The sequence below is a fragment of the Sinocyclocheilus anshuiensis genome, unplaced genomic scaffold, assembly GCF_001515605.1.
Source record: "Sinocyclocheilus anshuiensis isolate Anshui unplaced genomic scaffold, SAMN03320099.WGS_v1.1 scaffold399, whole genome shotgun sequence".
NCBI classification, from domain to species: Eukaryota; Metazoa; Chordata; class Actinopteri; order Cypriniformes; family Cyprinidae; genus Sinocyclocheilus; species Sinocyclocheilus anshuiensis.
This window is the reverse complement of record NW_015552570.1, coordinates 332,316-356,900: the sequence shown is the minus strand read 5'-3', so window position 1 is coordinate 356,900 and position 24,585 is coordinate 332,316. Positions and strand designations below refer to the sequence as shown.

At 36.1% G+C, this 24,585-nt stretch overlaps 1 protein-coding gene across 1 annotated transcript in view; it reads left to right on the top strand.

Moving 5' to 3' along the window:
• Positions 1 to 24,585, top strand: part of specc1 (sperm antigen with calponin homology and coiled-coil domains 1) — a 174,123-nt gene that overhangs the window by 104,336 nt on the left and 45,202 nt on the right. Inside the window, exons 5-12 of the mRNA XM_016455778.1 lie at positions 667 to 874; positions 2,568 to 2,641; positions 2,983 to 3,158; positions 7,997 to 8,181; positions 9,976 to 10,076; positions 10,159 to 10,231; positions 11,512 to 11,638; positions 17,083 to 17,185. Coding sequence (XP_016311264.1) covers positions 667 to 874; positions 2,568 to 2,641; positions 2,983 to 3,158; positions 7,997 to 8,181; positions 9,976 to 10,076; positions 10,159 to 10,231; positions 11,512 to 11,638; positions 17,083 to 17,185 — 1,047 coding nt within the window. The remainder of the gene's footprint in view (positions 1 to 666; positions 875 to 2,567; positions 2,642 to 2,982; positions 3,159 to 7,996; positions 8,182 to 9,975; positions 10,077 to 10,158; positions 10,232 to 11,511; positions 11,639 to 17,082; positions 17,186 to 24,585) is intronic.

Here is a 24,585-nt window from a genome sequence, read left to right as displayed (position 1 = left end):
AATGTTGCATTGTCACATTATCCTTCAGAAATCATTCTAATATGTTGATTTGCTGCTCAAGAAACATTTCTTATTATTTTGAACAGTTGTGCTGGTTAATATGGCATAGAAACCATCGTACATTTTTACAGGATTCTTTGATAAATATGAAGTTTAAAATAATAGCATTTATTTAAAATTTGATATATCTTTATTGCTGCTTTTGACCAATTTAACCAAATAAAAGTATTAATTTATTTAAAAAAATCTAATCTAACCCATCATTCTCACTTTTTGTTTTATTTATCTGTTTTATGTATCTTACAATTACATGAAAATGCCTACAAATCAAGGGGTATTTGGTCAAAAACGATAGGAAATGTGAATTGTGTTGGCCTGGGATGGGCGGGAATTATCTGAATCCTTGGCTCTGGCAATCTTTTTTTTCCCCCCTCAAATCAGTATCAAGTGTTTAAAATATAATTTGGTTTGTTATTAGGTTTTGCCAGTAACCTCTGTTTGTGTTAGTCAAAGGCTGTGGATTGCAGTCAGTGTGCAGTACTGGCCAGTTAGAGCTGCAATAGAAGGGCCTTATTAAATAAGAGATATGCTTCCTGAATAGCTGCACTACCGTGTTTTAAAAATAGTAACAGTGTTTTTGAGGCATGTATGTGTCTGTATGTACAGGTGGAGGCAGACAGGCTGCAGCTGCTGGAGAGGGTGGAGAAACAGGAACAAGATCATAAAGCCAACATGCTTGCTTTAGAGGAGAAGAACAGAGATGCTGAGAACCAGATCAAGGACCTAAAAGAGACCATCTTTGAGTTGGAGGACCAGGTGGAGCAGCAACGGGCAGTTAGACTGCACACCAGCCAGACCATTCTGGACCTGGAGAGTATGACAATTATCTGTCTCTGGATCTCAGTATACCACCTTGCCAAATGATCATAACCCCAATGCTGTGAATGTTTAACTGCTCACCCTCAGCCAATGCTAAATATACAGTATCATCTGGCAGAATCTGGCCTACATGCACACACACTGGCTGGAGTCTGCTGTGATTAGTGAAACACATTGATTGGTTCTGGCAGCCTGGATGGATTGAGATACTGAGCTGTTTAGTACTTAGATCTCTCCAGCTTAAATCTTTGCCAAACTGCATCATGCAGGATTCATATGCACTGTGAGCATGTCTGCTTTCCTCTCTTTTCCTCTGTAAGCAGGGGGGGAGGAAATTTCATGGTGCAGATTGTAGTTTTATTGCAGCTCAGCTTGTGTCTGTCCAGCTGCAATGAACTAAATAAATTTAAATAGCTCCTTGTTATTGCCCTTAGTTATATAAGCTAAACAGTATTTATATTTCAAGACTCTTTTTGGCTTTTAGTCCTAAGTTTCAAGAACTTGCCCAGGTCAGAGTTTACCCCAAATTCAAAAGAAAGTAAAATTGTTTAATAATAAAAAAGATGTATTTAAAAAAAATGTATGGATATATCACAGTAATTAAGATTTTTAGGAGTCAAATGTAATTCTTGTCACAAAGCAAGGCCAGACACAACAGGTAAGTGCAAATCAGGATGGTTTATTGACTGGGTAAGGGGATGACTGGAATAGGTGTGTTAAAGGCAGGTGAGTGTCAACACAGTGAATGGTTCCAGGGTGCTTATCTGAGTTCTGATGGTGAGGATCGGATGCCGGTTACGTTGGAGATCGTGGAACAGTTTCCAAGGAGTCGTTGGAGGATCGCGGGAGGAACAGCAGGTAATTCGTTCTAGGAGAATTTGGCAGAGAGAGTCCAGAGAAGTTCGTAGGAGTGAACGGTTGACCGGACAGTGAGTGACTGTGCTGTGTGTGTATTTGTAGTGTGGCTTGATTGGTGACAGCAGGTGCGGGTGATCAGAACTCAGGTGACTGTGATCGGGTAATTATGCTGGATGGTGACTGAAGTGACTGTGATGAATCCCTGACAATTGTAGGCTTAGTTTTTATTTATTTAAATACATTTATTTTATACACTAAAGTTTGAGTACAAGTTTGAGTCTATCCATTTTTTTGTTTTTGAAAGAAGTCTCTTATGCTCATCAAGGCTGCATTTATTTGATAAAAAAAAACATTCATATTATGAAAAATTATTACAGTTTAAAATAACTGGTTCCTTTTTTAAATTATTGTAATTTATTCCTTTGATGGTAAAGATACATTTTTAGCATCATTACTCCAGTCTTCAGTGTCACATGATCCTTCAGAAATCATTCTAAAATGCTGATTTAGTGCTTAAGAAACATGTATTTTTCTTATCAATATTAAGAACATTTGCACTGCTTAATTTTTATTTGTTTTTTATGAAAAATGTGAAACTTTGTTTAGGATTCTTTGAATAGAAAGTTCAAATGAAAAGGATTTATTTGAAATAGAAATCTTTTGTAACATTATAAATGTCTTTACTGTCACTTTTGGAAAAAAAAGTTATGCATCCTTGTTGAATAAAAATATTTATCTCTTTTACAAAAAAATATCTTACTGACGCAGCACTTTTAAATGGTAGTGTATATATAATTTTTGTGAATTGTAATTTTGTCCTTATTTTTCAGATCAAATCAAGAGGCTGGAAGAAAACAAGGCTGAGCTGGAGAAGCAGATTAAGGCCATGAATAAACAGATGAAGGTGGAATTGTTTATCTGTTTTTCTTCTTGTACTTTCTTCATTTTGTAATGAACTACAGCATAGCCATGCATGTTTGACAGTGGATGTCAGTTTGTATAATTCAGGAGGAATATCTTCCATCTGTGCAGAACAGTGCTATGTGTATGAGACCAGAACGGTCTTCATTAGAGCACACTTTGAGCTGCAAATGCAAGCTGGATTGCAGCCTACCATGTCAGTGCCCATCAGTCACCGAGATTGAAAATGACATTTCCATGACCAGCCCCATGAGCTCACAAGAAGGCCAAAACACTTCCGCTCCACACGACTAAAAATGCATGTGTTTGTGTGCGGACTTTCAGGATGAGACAGAGGAGTGGCGCCATTTCCAGGCTGACCTCCAGACAGCAGTAGTGGTCGCCAATGACATAAAGGTGGAAGCTCAGCAGGAGCTGCGCACGCTGCGCAGACGTCTGCAGGAGGAACAGGAGCACAGCGCAAGACTGGCTTCAGAGTTGGAGCAGATCCAGGGCACCAGGTACACAATCACTCATGAACTCAACACTGCCCTCCCCTCTGCTATCCATCTGGGCTCTCAATTCCTACAACCATCGCCTCTATTCAAATATCAATCTCTGACAGCCGCTGACTGGGTTCAGTGGTATAGTTTGCTACATCCCAAAGTTTTTTCCAAAGTATTTTACAATCTCAAGATCAGATAAAGAATTGGAATTTGACATTTTAAGAGTCTGAAATTGATGTCTGACATTTTAAAGACTGCAGTAAACTGTACCAATGAACACTCAAATCACTAGTCATGCAAAATTACCCTCACTCCTCTGCTTTTACACACTATCTTGCATCTGTTTACTTTTTTTTTTTATAGTAGCTTTAAACTGTGATATGGCCCCAAAAAACTACTACGTACTGTGTTCGAAACCAAAGGCAGCTCTGTAAATATTCCTTTTAACTTCTGAGGAAAAAAGTAAATTAAAAGACAAAGATAAAAGACAAGTTCAAATGAACTTTAGACATTAAGCATTGTAGTCATCAAATATTTGCTTGATTATCTCTTACTAGAAATTGAATAAAAAGTTGGACATTTATAAATGTTCAGTGTTATACTAGTTATCATTTATAGTTACTATTATGATATTTATTAATATTTTGAATTACCTTGTGTTTTCATATTTTCTGTTTTCATTTAAATTTTAGTTTAAGCTTTTGTCATTTTTAAATATTATATATACATTAAATATATAATATATAAAATATTTTATATATATATATATATATATATATAGCACTAATGTTTTTAATTTGTTTATTTTATTTTATTTCAGTTAAGGAAAACAATTTTAATAGTTTTAGTTAACAATAACAAGACTGTAAATGTTGTTTACTTTGTTCAATCACTCAATTAAACATAATTTTTAACTAACTAGCCATCAAATCACATAACACACAAAATGTGGGATGTCATAGGAAGTGAATACAGCTTTTTTCAGGTTTCATACACAACCTTATTTTTAACACACAAATATACCTGCCATATCTTTTAAATTATAAACACTCATTTAGATGAACTGAGTTTGAACTGATAATGAATTGATGATCTATTTGATGTGCAAATTTATACATCTCATCCACCAAGAACAATATCTGATACACCGAACAAACTGTTTGAGGAAAATGAATGTCCCAGCAACATCTTTACCTGTGTCAAATGGTGTTGGGCTGGCATTAATGCTTTGGTGTTCATGTCTGTTTTGTGTGCTAGCTTCATAGAATATCTTGCATTAGTCTGCAGAGCATTAGCAACAACATTGTCTCTCCATTATCATGTGACACTAGACCTGTGCGCTTCATTATAGGAATCCAATAAGATGAGTGCATGTATTGAATACTAGTTGAAGTATTTTGAGATGGGCGCTTTTATAAGTAGTGCGTTTGAGTTGCTAGATTTTTAAAACTCTTCCCGACCCCTTCGTTCAAACGGACAGCCAGTGTGCGTCGATTTCCCCCCTCCCTCAGATGCTCCCTGAGATTGCTCTCTAAAGGATTTCCCTCTGACCCAGGTGAGTGCACTGCTATCACCAGCCCAGCACTCATACAGAATGCTAGTATGAATGCTTATGGATGGTCAGAGTGATTTAATCATTGAGGATGTTCAAGAGCTTGTGTCTTGCCTGTTTTCCCTGCCTCAGCCACCCGCCCACTGCTTTGAACAATACTACTATCTGATTGGCTGTGCTCATTTTATTCAAACGGGGCTGGGTCTGCTTTGTTTGCCAGTTCTACATTTCCTTACTTTCTTGCCCTCGAAAACTTTGTATGTGGCGACATCTGCTGTTTGCTATGATTTTTGCACATAGATTGTGAAACAAACAGGTTTCTGGAAATGTTTGAAGGTTTTCTTCCTTCAATCATCTGCTTACAATCTGCTAATGAAAAGTATCAATGCTGATCAATGATGCTGCTCATCTCAATGAGTCAATCTGAGGCTTTCATCCTAATAAACTCAATTTAGCAAGTATTTCTTTAATAGATCTTCATTCCGAACCGAATTCTGAACCTTAAAAATACCTATGTTTTCTTTGTTTCTTTCAGAATTGCCACTGGACCTGCATTTGAGACCTCCAAGACTGCAGTTGAGGGGCGATAGATGTCTAGGGTTAAAACTGATGACTGGTTTACAGTATTGTAATACAGAGTTATCTGTGTGTCAGTATTATTTGTGAAGAGAAAGTGAAGACAAATTTTGAATTTTTTGATGAAAAAGATATCACAAAACCGGGAATACATATGCTGTTTCCACACCTACTCAGAAGAGATATTTTGTGTTTGTTCTAAAGCAAACAGCCCCTGCACTATTTGAAGTGTGTTATACCTTTAAGCAGGGCCAACTGAAACGTTGGGGATAATTGGAAGAAAAAGCAAACAAATTGTGTAAGGATGTATCTGTAACATTAATTTATTATATCCGACTGGGCACTGTCTTTTTAAAGTACAAAAAAATAGCTTTGTATTGTGCTGCCTTAGGAATAAAGCCAACATTTATGGATCTTTAATACTTTACCAGCACTTTTTGATTTTGTCTTAACGTTTTGCATTTCAACAGCAGCCACGACAGGGTAAACCATTTAATTCCCTCTATTCCAGGTCATTTCTTTCATATTCTTGGTGTTTACACATTGGGCAGAGCAGATACATCTATTTCAGTTACATGAAGACATTGGGAACTTTCATGTGCCACTTCAAATTATGAAATTTTAGTTTTGTACTGCTGTGTGCAAGTCCAACACTAGATGGCAGACAAACCATTCCTATCAACACTCCAACATATAAAGCTTGTTTTAGTCTTTAAGCACACTGATTCTTATAGTTAAAACCCAGTTGGTTTACAACCCACTAACTTGTAAATGTTTTTATTTGATTTACTCAAGCACTAACCAATGAAGATTACTTGTATTGGATGATGTTTGCTGTACGGTTAAGGTGGTTGTGTCGTCTCGGTGTCGTTTTTTGTTACATCACTATCACTAGAAGTAGTGATAAAAAATCAGTCGAGCTTTTGAGAAACGTGCTTTACCTCACGTTCAAAATAAACAACTTAGCTAAGCACTTCTGTTTGTGTTCCTCATGCGTGAAGCTTTCTACTCCACTCCACACTCCTATTTGCATTGTTCAATCATCTGTGGCCAATTTCAGTTTGAAAGTTTCTCAGTGAATGTGAATATCACATGATATCATGAATGCGAATGAGACGTGACTCTCAAATATGAAGTGTACAAAATCATCTTCGAGCTTTTTAAAGACTTGAAGTCAGGTCCTCGACTGCCGTTTTGTCAAATCTCAGGTCGTGTGTCTCGCAGGAACATATTCATCTAGATGCAGTTTATCAGAAATTATATTACATGCTAGTATTAACAGTTCAGGACATGACTGTGCCAAAATATGATTGCATGCTTAGCAGTTTCACACCTCTGCCTTTAAATGATGCAGTTTCTGTTTCGATTCAGTGAATGTGCAGATGTAACTGATGTACTGTTTTCATGTGACTGCAATGACGTTTGTACTCATGAGAGATACAATACTATTTATCTCTAACACATTTAGACAACACGGGTTTTAAATGTACATGTATAAAATTTTCATCAATGTATTCTGTATTTTTAAAGTCAATAAATCAGATCATTCCAGCATGTTATGTCTGTGTTTTTAAGGCTGCTTCCACTGGGGCTTCTCATTTTTCGCTTTCACATGTTTGTATACATGCATCTACAGTAAAGAAACATGACACAGACAGTTTGGGACTTTATCCTGAGCAGAGGCATCACTAGAACTGTGTCCTTGCTAATATTTTGCATTTTTATATTATGCAATACTGTTCGCATATTGAACCATTTTTGCACAAGAGGACATTTCTGCCTCAGGTAGTAAACGTCACTTAAATGTGCTCAAATGTGCATAATATTTAATTATTAATTACTGTCTCCAGTACACTGTGTGATGTGGGGACAATTAGCTCTAATATACCAATGTTGTCTACAGAGTATTGATTAAACTAGAGAAATTATATCTTTATGGTCTTGTACAAAAATCATTCAATTAATCCCTTAATGAATGAATTTTTAACAATCGGCCATCATTTTTGAATCCCACAAAACCTGTCAAAAGATACGGCTGGTCATGTTTCATTTCAAAATCAAAAGATAGAAATAAGAAATGATATTGTGCATAAAGAACATGGATGCATATTTTTATAACCTTTAAGATTGTTTAGATTGTGGCATTAATGTAGTATTTTAATAAAACATATTGCAGCATTTTCAAAAAATAAAAAATAACAGTAATTGATGTAAATGATGAGAATCAAGGATAATATCAATTACACATGCTTAGACACTGAATTTTTGAGGAGGAAATATGCTTAATTATGATGAAAAAAGTGACAATGCAAAAAAAAAGTGTAGTCCTAAAATAACTTTATTTATATCTTTATTTTTAATGCAAATATAATTTATCTTTTTTCTCTTTTGATTAATGGGGTGAGATGTGAATCAAACATGATTTAACTAATTCATTAGTACTGAATGCCATTTTGATATGGTTTGAAATTACTATTATTATTTAATATTATTAAATTATTAAACATTAATTGGTATCAATCTACTTTTTTCTGGGGTTTTTTTGTATTTTTACAAAGTCATAAAAAAAACAATGAAAATCGTATAATTGTCTATTTTATTTTATTTTATTTTACTGTACAGCATGTAAAATAGTTTATTCATATGCACATGTAGCACCTCATGTAAAATACATTCACATCCCTGTTGCCTCTCTATATCTGTATATGTGTTCTGTGATTGATAGGTCATGGAGTGAAGACGTTAGTCTCTCTGACTCAGATGGCAGTCCTCACTGGTGCCGAATGACCGTTTCCCAGAATGCACCTGGTGGCTTCCTAACCAATGGCAATGAGAGTGGAAGCAGCATGCCCTCAGAACCAGGAGCCACGGTCAAATCTCTCATCAAGTCTTTTGACACAGCTGTGCCGAGTGAGGACACGACCTTTCTCGCTGCTTTTCTTTTTTTCCCTCAGTCTCCCCTCATTCTCATTCTTCTCCTCTCCCTTTTTCTCATCTTTTCTTCCATGTAACATTAATTTTAAATATCTGAGTCATTGAGTAAAATGTCTCAGATGGTAAAATGATTGCTGAAAAAATATTTAGGCAGTGATGAAATGTTTAGATCATGGCGCTATCATGGTGAAACAGATACTAACAGAAGCTGTACTTTAATCTGAGCTAATGATGTAATTCTCTCCAAACATCTCCTGTCTGCCATCACAATCTATCAGTAACACGGCAGCAGGAAAGTCTGGCTTTCATTACAGCAGCCAGACCTCTCAAATCATTCCCGCCTGTCTTTATGTTGCACAGATACTTCTGTAAGTTACGGGTGGTGAGACAGCAGGACTTCTGCTCATTAATCACAAAAAAATGTCATGCTAGATTGGAGAGGTTGTTTAATGTTCCTAGAATAATAAGACAAAGAGTCCCATTATTAATAACCTTTAGTACAGCTTGTGATTTTTATAAAATGTTCTGCAGAATAAAATAGGGTATTTCAGAAAGTCTAATGTGGTGTTGTCAGACAGTCATTCCAGTATCAGTAACACATCAGCAGGAAAGTCTGGCTCTCATTACAGCAGCCAGACCTCTCAAATCATTCCCGCCTGTCTTTATGCTGGACAGATACTTCTGTAAGTTACGGGTGGTGAGACAGCAGGACTTCTGCTCATTAATCACAAAAAAATGTCATGCTAGATTGGAGAGGTTGTTTAATGTTCCTAGAATAATAAGACAAAGAGTCCCATTATTAATAACCTTTAGTACAGCTTGTGATTTTTATAAAATGTTCTGCAGAATAAAATAGGGTATTTCAGAAAGTCTAATGTGGTGTTGTCAGACAGTCATTCCAGCTTCATCAAAATATAATTGTCCTCATAAGGGTCCTCGTGAACCATTACTTTACCATATACGGTTTGTATTATGACAAATCCAATTTTCGCATTTACATTTTATATGATCTTAATAGTTTGAGTGGAGATTCATTTGTAACCCTTTGCATGCTGTTTTTCAAGGATGGGCCAGTAAAAAACTATATTGGATGAAGAATTAAAAAAGCGATATTATGCAGTATCCTCTTGACTTATTGTATTATGTCATACTGAACTTCCTGTGTAAATGACCTTGAAGTGATTATTCACCCAACAAATTGAAATTCTGTCATCATTTACTCACCCAAATGCAATTTTTAAAAGAAGATATTTTGAGATTTATTTTTTATTGTCCATACAATAGAAGTCAGTGGTCACCAAAACCAAAGTTCCGGTCCTTGATTATGATTGTTTTAGCTATGTTCGAAGCAGTTGTAAATTACTATAGAAACATACACCTGTGACCTCATTACATCAGTATTATTATGCAACTATGAAAATGTTAGATTTTTGTTGAAAATTTTGACTTATTGGGTGGGCTAAGCACATGCTAACATTTTCTAAAAGCAATAAGCCCTGTAAAGCCATGGTTTACAGTGAATTTAGAACAGATGAGTGGGTTTTAGTCTCTCCGCTCCACATTGTGTCTAACGACGCACCTTAGCTGTTCTAAATTCAAAAACACTTTCTTTTGTGTTCCAAAAGTCATACAGGTTTGGAATGACATACGAAAGTAATGAGATACTATCTGTTGAATGAACTATCTATTCAGATTTTTAATGTTGTCTGTGTGGCTGGAAATAGGATTTTCTATGGCCATTTTTAAAAGCGTTTCACTGTATTCTTCTAGATGGACCCAGCAACTCAGTACAGATGCATACATCTCCCAGAAGCCCCCTGAGTGGCATACCAGTCCGTACAGCCCCTGCTGCTGCTGTCTCACCCATGCAGGTACTACAAATCTCACAATGAACCACGCATTTATACTGGAGTATGGGCCATGCTATCACTGACACGTGTCTTATGTTTCTAGAGGCACTCTGGAATCAAGCCGCTGTCAAAGACCCTTGAGAGAAAAATCGCCTTTGGAGATTTCCCCCACAATGGTACTTCATAGTGACATAGAATTGAGGAGCGTCCTTCAAACAAACACTTCAGTTATCCTTAAACACCTATACTGTAGAGAAACATTTACATTTAAACTGTTCATAGCATCTGTGGCATGTTGTTGCTTACCACAGACATTTTGAAATTGTGAAACTGTGCGCATGTATGCACTTGTAATACAAAGTCATTATCTTTGTCTGAAATCTGTCTAAAACATCAGTGTCTAAAATGGGGTCTATTGGTATTGCTCTGGCGAAAAAAAGTAAAAGTATATTTCTTCAAAAGTACTGTATAGCCACAAAACTTAACATCATTTTAAAATAAGTTAAAGTTCATCTGCTTAGAGCACTAGTTCCAATGCTAAAATAGGATTTCAATAACTTATAACAGATCAAATAACACATGGAAGAATTAATATTTGTGACTATTATAATCACTTTTTTTTTAATTTTCAGAATGCACAGTTGACTTCCACTGAAGTTGTCCAAAAATAATAATAATAATAATAATAATATTTAAACAAGAAAAAAAAGAAAAATGTGTACATTTATAGTGCAAACAGTTCTTCAGGATAGTGAAGTGTAATAAATATGTAGTAAAACAAGCCAAGAAGATAGTGGAAATATCTACCGTTAAAATATTTGGGTTCTGTCAAATCTTTTAATGTTTTATATCTCTTTTAAGTCTCACCAATGTTGCATTTATTTGATAAAAAAATACATAAAACAGGAATATTATGAAAAATTCTTATAATTTCAAATAGCTGTTTTTTATTGTAATATATATTCAATTGTAATTTATTCCTGTGATGGCAAAGCTACATTTTCAAGGTCATTACTCCAGTCTTCAGTGTCACATGATCCTTCAGAAATCATTCACATGTGCTAATTTGCTGCTCAATAAAAATGTTGTATTATTTTATTTGTTTTTGTAGCAATTTTGTTTACTGTCACTTTTGATCAATTTAATGCATCCTTGCAGAATAAAATGATTAATTTATTACAAAAAATATTTGACTTATTACAAAAAATTACCCCATACCTTATTATTTTGGTCATGTATCATGTATTATGTTGGTGTATCATTTCTTCAGAAAGTGTTTTGCTTTGGCATTTGTAGTATCAGTTATCTTAATATTATTACATTATCTTAATATTGTGTCATGTCTTCTCTTTGTGGATTTTGTTATGTCCTTAGAGAGGATATTCTCCAGAAATGTGGCAATAATGGCACACAATATTAAATTTCCCCTGTGTGTCTGTGGTTCTGTCTCTCTCAGGGTCGTGTGATGAACTGAAGCCCTCGTCTCTTATGAGGAAGAGTCCATCCCTCGAGTCTGTGATTAAAACTCCAACTCACTTCAATGGCCGCACATCCACTTACAACAGAGCCAACAGCAAACTCAAGTAAGCTTCAAAAACAAAAGCACAGATGCAGCAAATGTCTTCCTCACTAGGAGCACTAAAACAACAGATGACTGTTTATGAAAACAGACTGTTCATGTCTTATGAAAGAAAGACTCACAGCTACCTTTCGCTGCTAAATATATGTGAATAAAGCTGAGACATAGACTAATAAGATGACTCAAATTAGAAAGACCTGCACTGCATTTCTTATCCATGATACACTTGCATTCCGCATTCCTCAACAGTTTCTCCTTTTTTCAGTTTCAGTTTTCATTTCGCTAACCCCTGCTGTTCTGCTTAGAAACAATGCCTCGAGTTATGCAAGTCAGTCTCTTTGGTGATTCACAATTTGAACAGAATCATACTTGGCACAAACTGATACAAATAAAAAAGGTCTTGATATAGAACGTTTGTCATTACCTTTTTTTGCCCTGCTTCAAAAACACTTGGGAGCACATCCACTTACAACAGAGCCAACAGCAAACTCAAGTAAGCTTCAAAAACAAAAGCACAGATGCAGCAAATGTCTTCCTCACTAGGAGCACTAAAACAACAGATGACTGTTTATGAAAACAGACTGTTCATGTCTTATGAAAGAAAGACTCACAGCTACCTTTCGCTGCTAAATATATGTGAATAAAGCTGAGACATAGACTAATAAGATGACTCAAATTAGAAAGACCTGCACTGCATTTCTTATCCATGATACACTTGCATTCCGCATTCCTCAACAGTTTCTCCTTTTTTCAGTTTCAGTTTTCATTTCGCTAACCCCTGCTGTTCTGCTTAGAAACAATGCCTCGAGTTATGCAAGTCAGTCTCTTTGGTGATTCACAATTTGAACAGAATCACAAACTGATACAAATAAAAAAGGTCTTGATATAGAACGTTTGTCATGACCTTTTTTTGCCCTGCTTCAAAAACACTGTTGGGAAGTTGACACATGATGTGTTCATGGACTCTTCAATATTTTCTAAGATTTTAGTTTAAAATGTACATTTTTTATTGTAATATATATTCAATTGTAATTTATTCCTGTGATGGCAAAGCTACATTTTCAAGGTCATTACTCCAGTCTTCAGTGTCACATGATCCTTCAGAAATCATTCACATGTGCTAATTTGCTGCTCAATAAAAATGTCGTATTATTTTATTTGTTTTTGTAGCAATTTTGTTTACTGTCACTTTTGATCAATTTAATGCATCCTTGCAGAATAAAATGATTAATTTATTACAAAAAATATTTGACTTATTACAAAAAATTACCCCATACCTTATTATTTTGGTCATGTATCATGTATTATGTTGGTGTATCATTTCTTCAGAAAGTGTTTTGCTTTGGCATTTGTAGTATCAGTTATCTTAATATTATTACATTATCTTAATATTGTGTCATGTCTTCTCTTTGTGGATTTTGTTATGTCCTTAGAGAGGATATTCTCCAGAAATGTGGCAATAATGGGACACAATATTAAATTTCCCCTGTGTGTCTGTGGTTCTGTCTCTCTCAGGGTCGTGTGATGAACTGAAGCCCTCGTCTCTTATGAGGAAGAGTCCATCCCTCGAGTCTGTGATTAAAACTCCAACTCACTTCAATGGCCGCACATCCACTTACAACAGAGCCAACAGCAAACTCAAGTAAGCTTCAAAAACAAAAGCACAGATGCAGCAAATGTCTTCCTCACTAGGAGCACTAAAACAACAGATGACTGTTTATGAAAACAGACTGTTCATGTCTTATGAAAGAAAGACTCACAGCTACCTTTCGCTGCTAAATATATGTGAATAAAGCTGAGACATAGACTAATAAGATGACTCAAATTAGAAAGACCTGCACTGCATTTCTTATCCATGATACACTTGCATTCCGCATTCCTCAACAGTTTCTCCTTTTTTCAGTTTCAGTTTTCATTTCGCTAACCCCTGCTGTTCTGCTTAGAAACAATGCCTCGAGTTATGCAAGTCAGTCTCTTTGGTGATTCACAATTTGAACAGAATCATACTTGGCACAAACTGATACAAATAAAAAAGGTCTTGATATAGAACGTTTGTCATTACCTTTTTTTGCCCTGCTTCAAAAACACTTGGGAAGTTGACACATGATGTGTTCATGGACTCTTCAATATTTTCTAAGATTTTAGTTTAAAATGTACATGAATATGTAAATTTGTCATGGTCCTGTAACATATCATTTAAACATTTCACCATTTGTTACATTTGTTTTTTTTTTTCACAATTATTAAATGATGTATAGAGAGAAATTCCTTGATGTGTTTTAAAGGCACAATATGTCATTTTTCGCCGCTAGAGGGCGTGTATTCTTTAAACAAGAAAAAAAAGAAAAATGTGTACATTTATAGTGCAAACAGTTCTTCAGGATAGTGAAGTGTAATAAATATGTAGTAAAACAAGCCAAGAAGATAGTGGAAATATCTACCGTTAAAATATTTGGGTTCTGTCAAATCTTTTAATGTTTTATATCTCTTTTAAGTCTCACCAATGTTGCATTTATTTGATAAAAAAATACATAAAACAGGAATATTATGAAAAATTCTTATAATTTCAAATAGCTGTTTTTTATTGTAATATATATTCAATTGTAATTTATTCCTGTGATGGCAAAGCTACATTTTCAAGGTCATTACTCCAGTCTTCAGTGTCACATGATCCTTCAGAAATCATTCACATGTGCTAATTTGCTGCTCAATAAAAATGTCGTATTATTTTATTTGTTTTTGTAGCAATTTTGTTTACTGTCACTTTTGATCAATTTAATGCATCCTTGCAGAATAAAATGATTAATTTATTACAAAAAATATTTGACTTATTACAAAAAATTACCCCATACCTTATTATTTTGGTCATGTATCATGTATTATGTTGGTGTATCATTTCTTCAGAAAGTGTTTTGCTTTGGCATTTGTAGTATCAGTTATCTTAATATTATTACATTATCTTAATATTGTGTCATGTCTTCTCTTTGTGGATTTTGTTATGTCCTTAGAGAGGATATTCTCCAGAAATGTGGCAATAATGGGACACAATATTAAATTTCCCCTGTGTGTCTGTGGTTCTGTCTCTCTCAGGGTCGTGTGATGAACTGAAGCCCTCGTCTCTTATGAGGAAGAGTCCATCCCTCGAGTCTGTGATTAAAACTCCAACTCACTTCAATGGCCGCACATCCACTTACAACAGAGCCAACAGCAAACTCAAGTAAGCTTCAAAAACAAAAGCACAGATGCAGCAAATGTCTTCCTCACTAGGAGCACTAAAACAACAGATGACTGTTTATGAAAACAGACTGTTCATGTCTTATGAAAGAAAGACTCACAGCTACCTTTCGCTGCTAAATATATGTGAATAAAGCTGAGACATAGACTAATAAGATGACTCAAATTAGAAAGACCTGCACTGCATTTCTTATCCATGATACACTTGCATTCCGCATTCCTCAACAGTTTCTCCTTTTTTCAGTTTCAGTTTTCATTTCGCTAACCCCTGCTGTTCTGCTTAGAAACAATGCCTCGAGTTATGCAAGTCAGTCTCTTTGGTGATTCACAATTTGAACAGAATCATACTTGGCACAAACTGATACAAATAAAAAAGGTCTTGATATAGAACGTTTGTCATTACCTTTTTTTGCCCTGCTTCAAAAACACTTGGGAAGTTGACACATGATGTGTTCATGGACTCTTCAATATTTTCTAAGATTTTAATGTACATTGTACATGAATATGTAAATTTGTCATGGTCCTGTAACATATCATTTAAACATTTCACCATATTTGTTTTTTACATTTTTTTTTTTTTTTAAATTTAATTACCTCCTGGAAGTCAAACCCCACACCTGTCACAATGCAAAGGGTATACTGCAATAGAAAAGATGGAAAACAGTTTATTCACAATACTGACAGAAACTTCCCCACAGCCGATGCAATCCGATGGGACTCGGCAGAAATCATGTTCATGGATGAGCTAATGATTTATTAACGTAGTAGAATGAAGCAGAGTGAGGCTGGAAGCCGTCGAAGCGAAACGAGGTCGCTGAAGGAGCGTGACACACGGCTTGAAAGCAGTGGAGCTTTTATTATGCCACAGTCGATCGCTTCCGCTCCTTCAGGTCGTGCGTATGTGGGGGAAAAAAAAAAGCAGCGCTGTTTTATCATACTAGATACGTTTGAAAGTTCTGTTATAATGCTACTCTGTGTGGTCGTCACCGGTCTATTAAAACGCTCAACATATTAAAGCGTCTTTGGTGTTTCCATGTTTTCTACAAAACAAAACTGGAAATCGAGGGGTTATGACATCATTAGCAGGCGACACAATAACACTATGGACACGCTCCGCGTCACTAGTTAAAATTGCTTATTTCTCTGGATTGAAACATTCTTCGAAACATTTGGGATAATGTAAGTACACAAGTCAGAAAAATATATAACACTGTTCTAGTGGTTTTTGGATATTTTAATAAAAAAATCTTACATATTGTGCCTTTAAATTTGTGTCAATGAAAACAGACACTGTTTGATGTGTATTTTTTCATTATTATTACAAATGACAGAATTGCCTTTATATACACTACCATTCAAATGTTCCTGATTTTTTTTTCAATCTTTCAAGATATCTATCTTCAAGATTCTATTTCAATATATGTTAAAAGGTAATTTATTCCTGTGATGGCAAAGCTACATTTCCAGCAGTCATTACTCCACTCTTCAGTGTCACATGATCCTTCAGAAATCATTCTGATATGCTGATTTGCAGCTAAAAAACAACAAAAAAATTATCATTGTTGAAAATAGTTGTGCTACTAAAAATATAACAATATAAAAATGTTACTGTCATTTTTGATCAATTTAATGCATCCTTCCTGAATAAAAGTATTGATCTCTTTCACGTAAATAGTAATGTAATCCCTTTATAACATATTAAATATTATGTATTGGAGAATATACATATTGAATCTTGTATTTGTTTCAAATCCTTACAGACATCAGTGTGAAAGGTAATAAAAACAATGACGCATATAGTGTTCGGAGTTCCAGTGCAATGACCACAGAGTCATCCAATTTTCCCACGAACACACAACAAGGCAATCTGATTAGCTTTCATGCTGTGTCTCTCGCAGACAGATGCTCCTGATGTACTGATGTACTTTCACATGAGTGTGAGGATTTTAGCAGTGGTTAAACACTAAACCCGTCAAGTGAAAGTCATTCACAATCTGTCATTACGTTATTTATCCCAAGTACAGTATATATTTTGTGCAGATTTTCAGATTACGCAAATACATTTAGCTCTTTCAATGCTATAATCGCATTTAGGAAATAACTAAATGTTATGAGTGCATGTCACACACTCCAAAACCCCATGAGGTCTCACACACATGTACAGATGCAGTGTTAGTGACCGTACGTGTGTATGTGTGTGTCCCCTGATGCTAGTGTGGAAAGAACAGACCCTCTGTCTGCTCTGGCACGGGAGTATGGTGGATCTAAGAGGAACGCTCTACTGAAGTGGTGCCAGAAGAAAACAGAAGGCTATCCGGTAAGGAGCACAGGCCCTGACCCCCTTTCTCACTATGTCCCTCTCTCTCATCTTTCAGGCAAGTTTTATTGCCATGACTGTTTAAATACAACATTGCCAAAGGCAATGAAAAAAAAAACTGACATGTTTAAAAGTGAAATGTGTAATTTCTGCACCGTTAAGGCCACCAAACAGAACTACACAAATAACTGAAAATGGAAAGTGTGATGGCTGAAAGTTTAAACGCATTTTTAAGCTTTTGACATTTGATTGATACTTAAAGGTCTAACACACACAGTTTCACCCAATCTCATATTAATCTTGAGTACCTATAGAGTAGTACTGCATCCTTCATATCTCCAAAAAGTCTTTAGTTTTATCATATTTATAAAAGAAAGATACAGCTTTACAATTCTCTCCGAAAACAGCCGAGCTCCTGGAGGCACGCCATGGGCGGAGCTAAAGAGTGACGAGCACAAAACACAGACATTTGATGCCTTTTCACTTACCGTCTGCAGTTCTGAATCATGACCGGGATCTTTTATAGCTGGGACCGCTCCATCTTTCAGTATCAAACGATGTGAAAATCCAGCACCGAACTGGGCCTAGTTTATAAAAACGTTCGTCAACAAACACACTTGCGAAACTCCGTTGCTACCCCGGAAAACAAACTGCATCCGCTGTTTACGTAATGCTGGATTCTTCGGGAAGCTGAACAAAGTTATCTTTCTCTTACAACCAAAAACACACCTCTTTAGAGACATTCTTCTCGAGCGAGTCCCGTTCAGTGCAGCCGAATGAAGCGCGTTGATGGGCGCGCTCTTGGTCTCGCTCTGGTCGATGTGTGCGTGGGCGCGCTCTTCCAGGAAAAATGCCCATATAAGGAGTTCTAACCCTTCATTACGTCATGAAGAGCCACGATCGAAAAAAACTTTCCGAACCTTGTAAGAAACCCGGAAGTGTGTATTTGGAACAGAAATACTCTGTTATATATCCAAATCATTTTTTGAAACTTTGGCCATGTTTAGCATGAGAATCCAACTCTTTAACAGTGTAAACGACTCTGAATGCATGAAACAGCATTGTACCCCCCCCCCATTTTTTCTGTACTTCTGATATCTAACATTCTTCTCTCTTTACTAGACTGTGGTCACAGTCTGTTCGGTTTTGAGGGGGATTTATTGCAAGTATGATTTGGGAATGTGTCACTTTGGAGATTTGAAAGGGATTTTTCATATTTAATGCTTAGACTTGATTTGGGTAATGAAACAATTGTACAGTAGAGTGATCAGTGAAACATACATCACAACATGGTTATATGAGCAAACTACTGTAGATTTTTAGTGGTTCGTACAGCATGTCAAACCATCATTTTGTATTAGATAGTTGAAGAGTCTTCAGGGCTTTTTGGTGTTTCATAAAATCCTACATGTACTTATTTTGATGAGAAATAATTACAGATGGTACTGTGTTGCATGATCATAAATCTCTTTCCTTATGTAAACTGTCAAATAGTTCATTTTGCCAATTTCTTGGTCACCAGCCATCATTAAAAATTCAAAGCTAATTTTATAAACTTAATTTCAGTGACAGTAAAGCCTTTTTCATTGTTACAAAAAATCTGTTTCCAATAAATGCTGTTCTTTTGAACTTTTTATTTCTTAAAAGACAACAAATGTATCACGGTTTAAATATTAAGCAGCACAACTGTTTTCAACACTGATAATAATTTGAGCACCAAGATCTTCAAACTTGAGCACCAAGATCTTCATATTAGAGTGACTTCTGAAGGATCATGTGAGGCTGAAGACTGTAGTAATGGATGATGAAAATTCAGCTGTGCCATCACAGGAATACATTACATTTTAAAATATATTAAAATAGAAAACAACTATTTGAAATTGTAATAATATTTCACATTATTAGTGATTTTACTGTATTTTTGATCAAATAATTGCAGTCTTCTCTAACAATAATGATATTGTATATAAACATCAATATCCTGACAAAAGCTTTAATAAAATTCCAAAACAAAGTATATTTATCAAAGAACTCATTTTAAATGGAGTAAACAATTTCATGGGGCTTCTAGCTGTGCAATCCACAGAAATAACTTCTGCATGCAACCAATAAGTCTGCATTGCTTTCCCAAGACCAATTACAATAAACATTGTGGGAACACTTACTTGGAAAATCTTGGTTCACAAACTGTCGTCACAAATGGGAATGTTATTATATAAATTGAGCTAGATTAAGATCATCTATCAGTAAAGGGCATCTTTTTTCAGTATTTTCACAAGAAACATTTTAAGCCTTTCTTTATATTTTTGCCCAGATAGTATGAGATTAGTCTCGCGACAATAAATAGGAGTTAAATGTAAAAAAAAAAATGTGTCATGTCATTCTTAATCAGTACCACATTATATTTCATATGTAATCTACCCAACACTGAATGACCTATAAGACAAATTGGTATTTGTGCCACTTGAGATGCATCAGCCAGTGTTTGTGTTTCCAGAAGCAAATAATGTGTAATTGGTCACGTGCGATTGTATGTGAGCAGATAATATTTCTACAGGTTCACTCACTGCTCTAATAGCCTGTTTGAGGCCCATTAAACCCTCAGGGGACCAGACCCTATGCTCCGCCAATGTCATGTGTGAGAGGAAGATTAGCTCAAACACGCTTACCTTCCATATTAGCCTCAGCTGGTAAACAAAACGATGAAAGGGGCAATCGTGCTTTTTTTTCCCCCTCCTACCGCTTTCATCATCTTTTGCTTAACACTGGAAAACAGAGACATGCTTGCATTGATGTTTTAAGCACCAGATACTGGCCAACTGCTCTCAGGTGACCTGCGCTGGCTGTTAGGATGTACTTGCAATAGGCGTTTTGAACCGTGCCCGAGCGTGTTTGACCCCCAAAGCCCGGTTTGTTTGACTAGTGTGATCGGTCCGTGCCGCGCCTGGGCGCGGTTCGTTTAGCCGTCCCTGTCTCGGTTGGAAGAGGTGGGCCAGAGCGCGGTTCAGTTGCGCTCGGGTGCGGTACGCATGTAGTGTGAGCGCTAACCGCACCCGAGCGCGAAACTTCTGATAGGCTACGTGCAGCACAATTGCATGAACATTTCTGAGTGGCAAAAGCAATAGATATGTTAAACAATATATTGTGAGAGAGCCATGTGTCACCGCGTCCCAAACGACTCGAAATAATAGACCACAAAGTTAACAAAACGATGCGCTTCATTGTGCTGAGTGAGATCGCTTCTCTACTGCCTTCTTGTGCTATCGGAAACTTCCTATTTCCCCACTTATGAAGTCGTTATTACGAGCTCGTTGCATTCAAGTGATTTGTTGTCGGAAAAATAAAATTTAATATTACATTGGCGTATAATCATAAACATTCATCATCGCGCTAGATATGAATACAATATGCTTCTATATCTATAAATAGGCACGACTTTAACGACAAGAAAAGGTGATGTAGTTGTTGTTTAAAAAAAGAATAATAAATAATAGCAAAGAAAACTGGTAGAACTAAGCCAGTTGGGGTTGCCAGTGGGGGACTAGTTCACCACAGATGTCCGGTCAGAGACATGAAGATGCAGCTTAAAGTTCTTTGATGCTTATTTTCTCCACAACAATTCCATTAATGTTCAATAAATGTTGAGCATGTAAGAACAGAATATAAATTCAGAAAGGTCACAGTTAACATGAGCTGAAGTACATAAATTAACTTACATGGTTCATATAATACGCACACAACACCAAACATGAAGAAAGCATCAAGTCCCTTTTCTTTCACCCATTTCTTCAGGGTCTATTTCTACAAAATGGTAATCACCGCCACCTGCTGGAAATGGGTGGAGCGTAGTGTCTTTACGTTGCTGCATTGACAGCGAGTTACGTAATCAGATTACGTTTTTCAAGTAACTATAATGCATTACTTTCCATAAAAAGTAACTAAGTAACGTAATTAGTTACTTTTTTAGGGAGTAATGCAATATTGTAATGCATTACTTTTAAAAGTAACTTTCCCCAACACTGATCGCCAGAACACTTCAAAATAAAAGTGCATTTACAGTGGGCCTTTTTAACAAATAGCATTAACAGCAGCAATCGTTGTCCCCTAACATGTTTAAAGTTTATGGCCCGCCTAACTCGGAAACTGGAGTATCAATATAATTTTTGAGTAGTAAATACGACTTCAGAGGCTGTTCATGTCCAATTTCTAATTAGAAAACTCGTAATTACGATAATTTTGATAGCACGTGAAGGCAGCATAAAGCGTGCTCTGGCCCGGAACGTAAAGTGCAATGTGAGTGGAGTGCAGGCCAGCGGGGGAGTGGGGAGGGGGGACAATCGCGCTCGGGCTCGGTTCAAGACAACTATGCCTAGTGTGTGTACACCCTTAAATGTTATTAGCAAAGACAACAGTATATGAAGAGATAAACTTTGTTGGATATGGAGAAACTCTAATCAGTACAGTGCTTATTCATCTTTTGCCCTTTGGCTTGCAGAGATTCTGTTCAGCAGTTTGGGTTCTTTAACCACTCACTGTCTGGAGGGTAAAATAATCAGCGCTCGGTGGCCAGATTGCAATAAGAGGCTTAAACTAGTCGTGGATTTTAGCATTGAAAATAATTAGGCTTCTGGCGATTATATGATGTACATTTTTTCTGTGCGGTCTATGGCGATGCTTAAATCCTGACATGGAGTCAGATTATTTGTTTGTGCCTGGCCCAGACATTGGGCGTGTTAAGCAGTTAAATTGAACATGACTGTAAAGTGTTGTGTGGTTTTGTGACTGGTAAAGTGACTAACAGTGGACTTTTTACTCTAATGTAACCGCCCTCAACTGAAATTAAACCAGCTTTCTTACATTTCTACACTTTGTTGAATTCCATAAAACCTCTCAAAGAAAATATCTGGGTCAAATTCACTCACAAAACCAAAATAAAGAACTAAATACACTACAATTCAAAAGTGTGGGGTTGGTAAGATTTGTTTTTGACAGAAGTCTCTTTTGCTCACCAAGGCTGCATTTATTTGATCCCAAAAACAGTAAAAAATTGTAATATTGTGAAAATTATTTTACAGTTTAAAATAACTGCCCTCTGTTTTAATATGTGTTAAAATATAGGCAGCGGCTATTCACACTAAGTGAAAATAGCGATAGATGCTCTTTACACTAAGTGAAAATAGCAGTATTTTCTTAGTGATATGCTATTTACACTAAATGCCAATATCTATACTACTTATTGAGCCTGGTCTCATGTTTATACGTAGGTATTAATACGTAACATTTACAACCTGTCGTTTGAAGCGGCAACATTTGAATTTGTAAAGAGCGCGTCAGTCAGCGCGGGCTTTGCTGCTCACAGTGGACTCGCTGCTCGGGATGGAGAAGAAGATCGCCGAAAAAAAAAGGCTTGGATTTGGGTCTGTTCCTCGCAGTCGAATGCAGTTTCATTTCGTAATTATGTAGTGTTTTTGGCGTATTTTATAAATTATAATTTTAATTCAAATGATTAAATGGATGCCACCTTATTTGGAAAATATAAGCCCTCCCTACACCTACCCTAACCCTACCTGATACTTTATTTTCAACTTTTCGATTATTTTCTTGATTTGTATTGAAAATAAATGCCTTTCCGATGTGATATGAGATTTGAAATGGGAGAAAAAAAGTTCGGCAAAAGGCGGATTCGAACTCTGGTCGGTCGCGTCAAACATGACTAGCACACGCTTTACCATCTACGCCACTGGAGCTGATCGTCTTTTGTAGTGTTGACTAGCCCAATCACACGTTGGTGGGCGGAGTTAGTGTAAATAGTTAGTGTAAATAATAAAACATTATTATAATAATGCTAAAGGCATTATTTTCTTTATGCAAAATATATATGAATTACTCCTTATTTCTGAGTAATACCGTCTGAAATCAAGTGTTTTCTCATTCATTGGTCACTGGACGACCATGCATTTATCCATTTTCATATTGTGCAGAGAAGAGGGTAGGAGATTGTGTTGATGGGAACAGCAATGGCCACAGGCCTCTTCTCACATTGCAGATCCAGGAAAAGGTTAGCTCAAGAACACGTGCTCCAAATTGATCTTAATATGGGTTGAGGAAAAGGTCAAGGAGGGCTACTGGTCCACTATGTCATAAGAGACATCAGCTGCGAGAGCGAGAGAGCAACTAATTACCCAATAACACGCTAAGATGGACAGCGTTGTCACCTGCTCCAACCTGCTCTTCCTCAAAGCTTGTTTAAATTTCAATCCCCCCCATCCATTCACATCACAACAATCACTTATAGCCTCCCTCTACCTCCTATTTCCCACAAATGAATGTTAATAATAATGTGTTGACCTTAGTCAAATCACTGTGTTGGCTGTGTGGCAGCTAGGTGGGTCGTGTTAATGTAATTAAGAGCGCAACTGCAGGAACCTCACTGATAATGTGTGAGAAGGTTGAGAAAACATTCATTTAGTTTGGATCCCATATGCTTTGGGATAAGCCTCATTAAAAGACGCATTTTCAGTTCAGCGCTATGAGTATCGAATGTCGCTCAAACTCACATTCACATACGCACAGCCCTCTCCTGCACAGTTCAAATGAGGTGTCACCAAACTGGCTACTTTATTGTTCTCATTTGTCTTGTTTGGAGTCTGTTTGGCCCGTGTCTGACCCCAACTCTCACACGAAAGGACAGATGATAATTTTTTTTTGCAATATTATTTTTATGAAAGTTAGGCACATATTGTTTTCTCATTACTGTCATTTAAAAATATGGTTTATTATATTTTATATAAAATGATTACTTTATGTTGTGCAATTTAAAAATATTATTATATTATATTATACACTCTAAAATTTGTGGCATGTTGCTATTGTCCTATGGGGAAAAGCATTCTGGAGGGTATGAAGTATTTTATTGTATGTATTTTCTAGGGCTGGCTCGATACCACTTTTTCAGAACCGATACCGATCCGATACCAAAAATTCTGAGTATCTGCCGATACCAGCACAGTTTTTTTTTTTTAATCAGTGTAGAATTTCTATACCTCAATGTGTACGTTGATCATCACTCTTTTGTATGTTACACACAATCTACAGTGTAGAATTTCTATACCTCAATGTGTAGGTCGATCATCACTCTTTTGAATGTTACACACAATCTACTAAATATGGACAGCTTCATTATAAAGAAAAAATAACAAACAAAAAAATATATAATCATAATCTATGACAAAAATACTAATATAAACTAGGTTAATGGATAATTCAGTAGCAAAATTTACTCTAGAAAAGTCATGAGTGCACAATAATTTTATAAAATCCTAAACTTTTAGTGAAAAAAAAAAACATTATTTAGTGAGGAACAAATAAAAGTGTAGGACTAAATCTGGTAAGCTTTATTG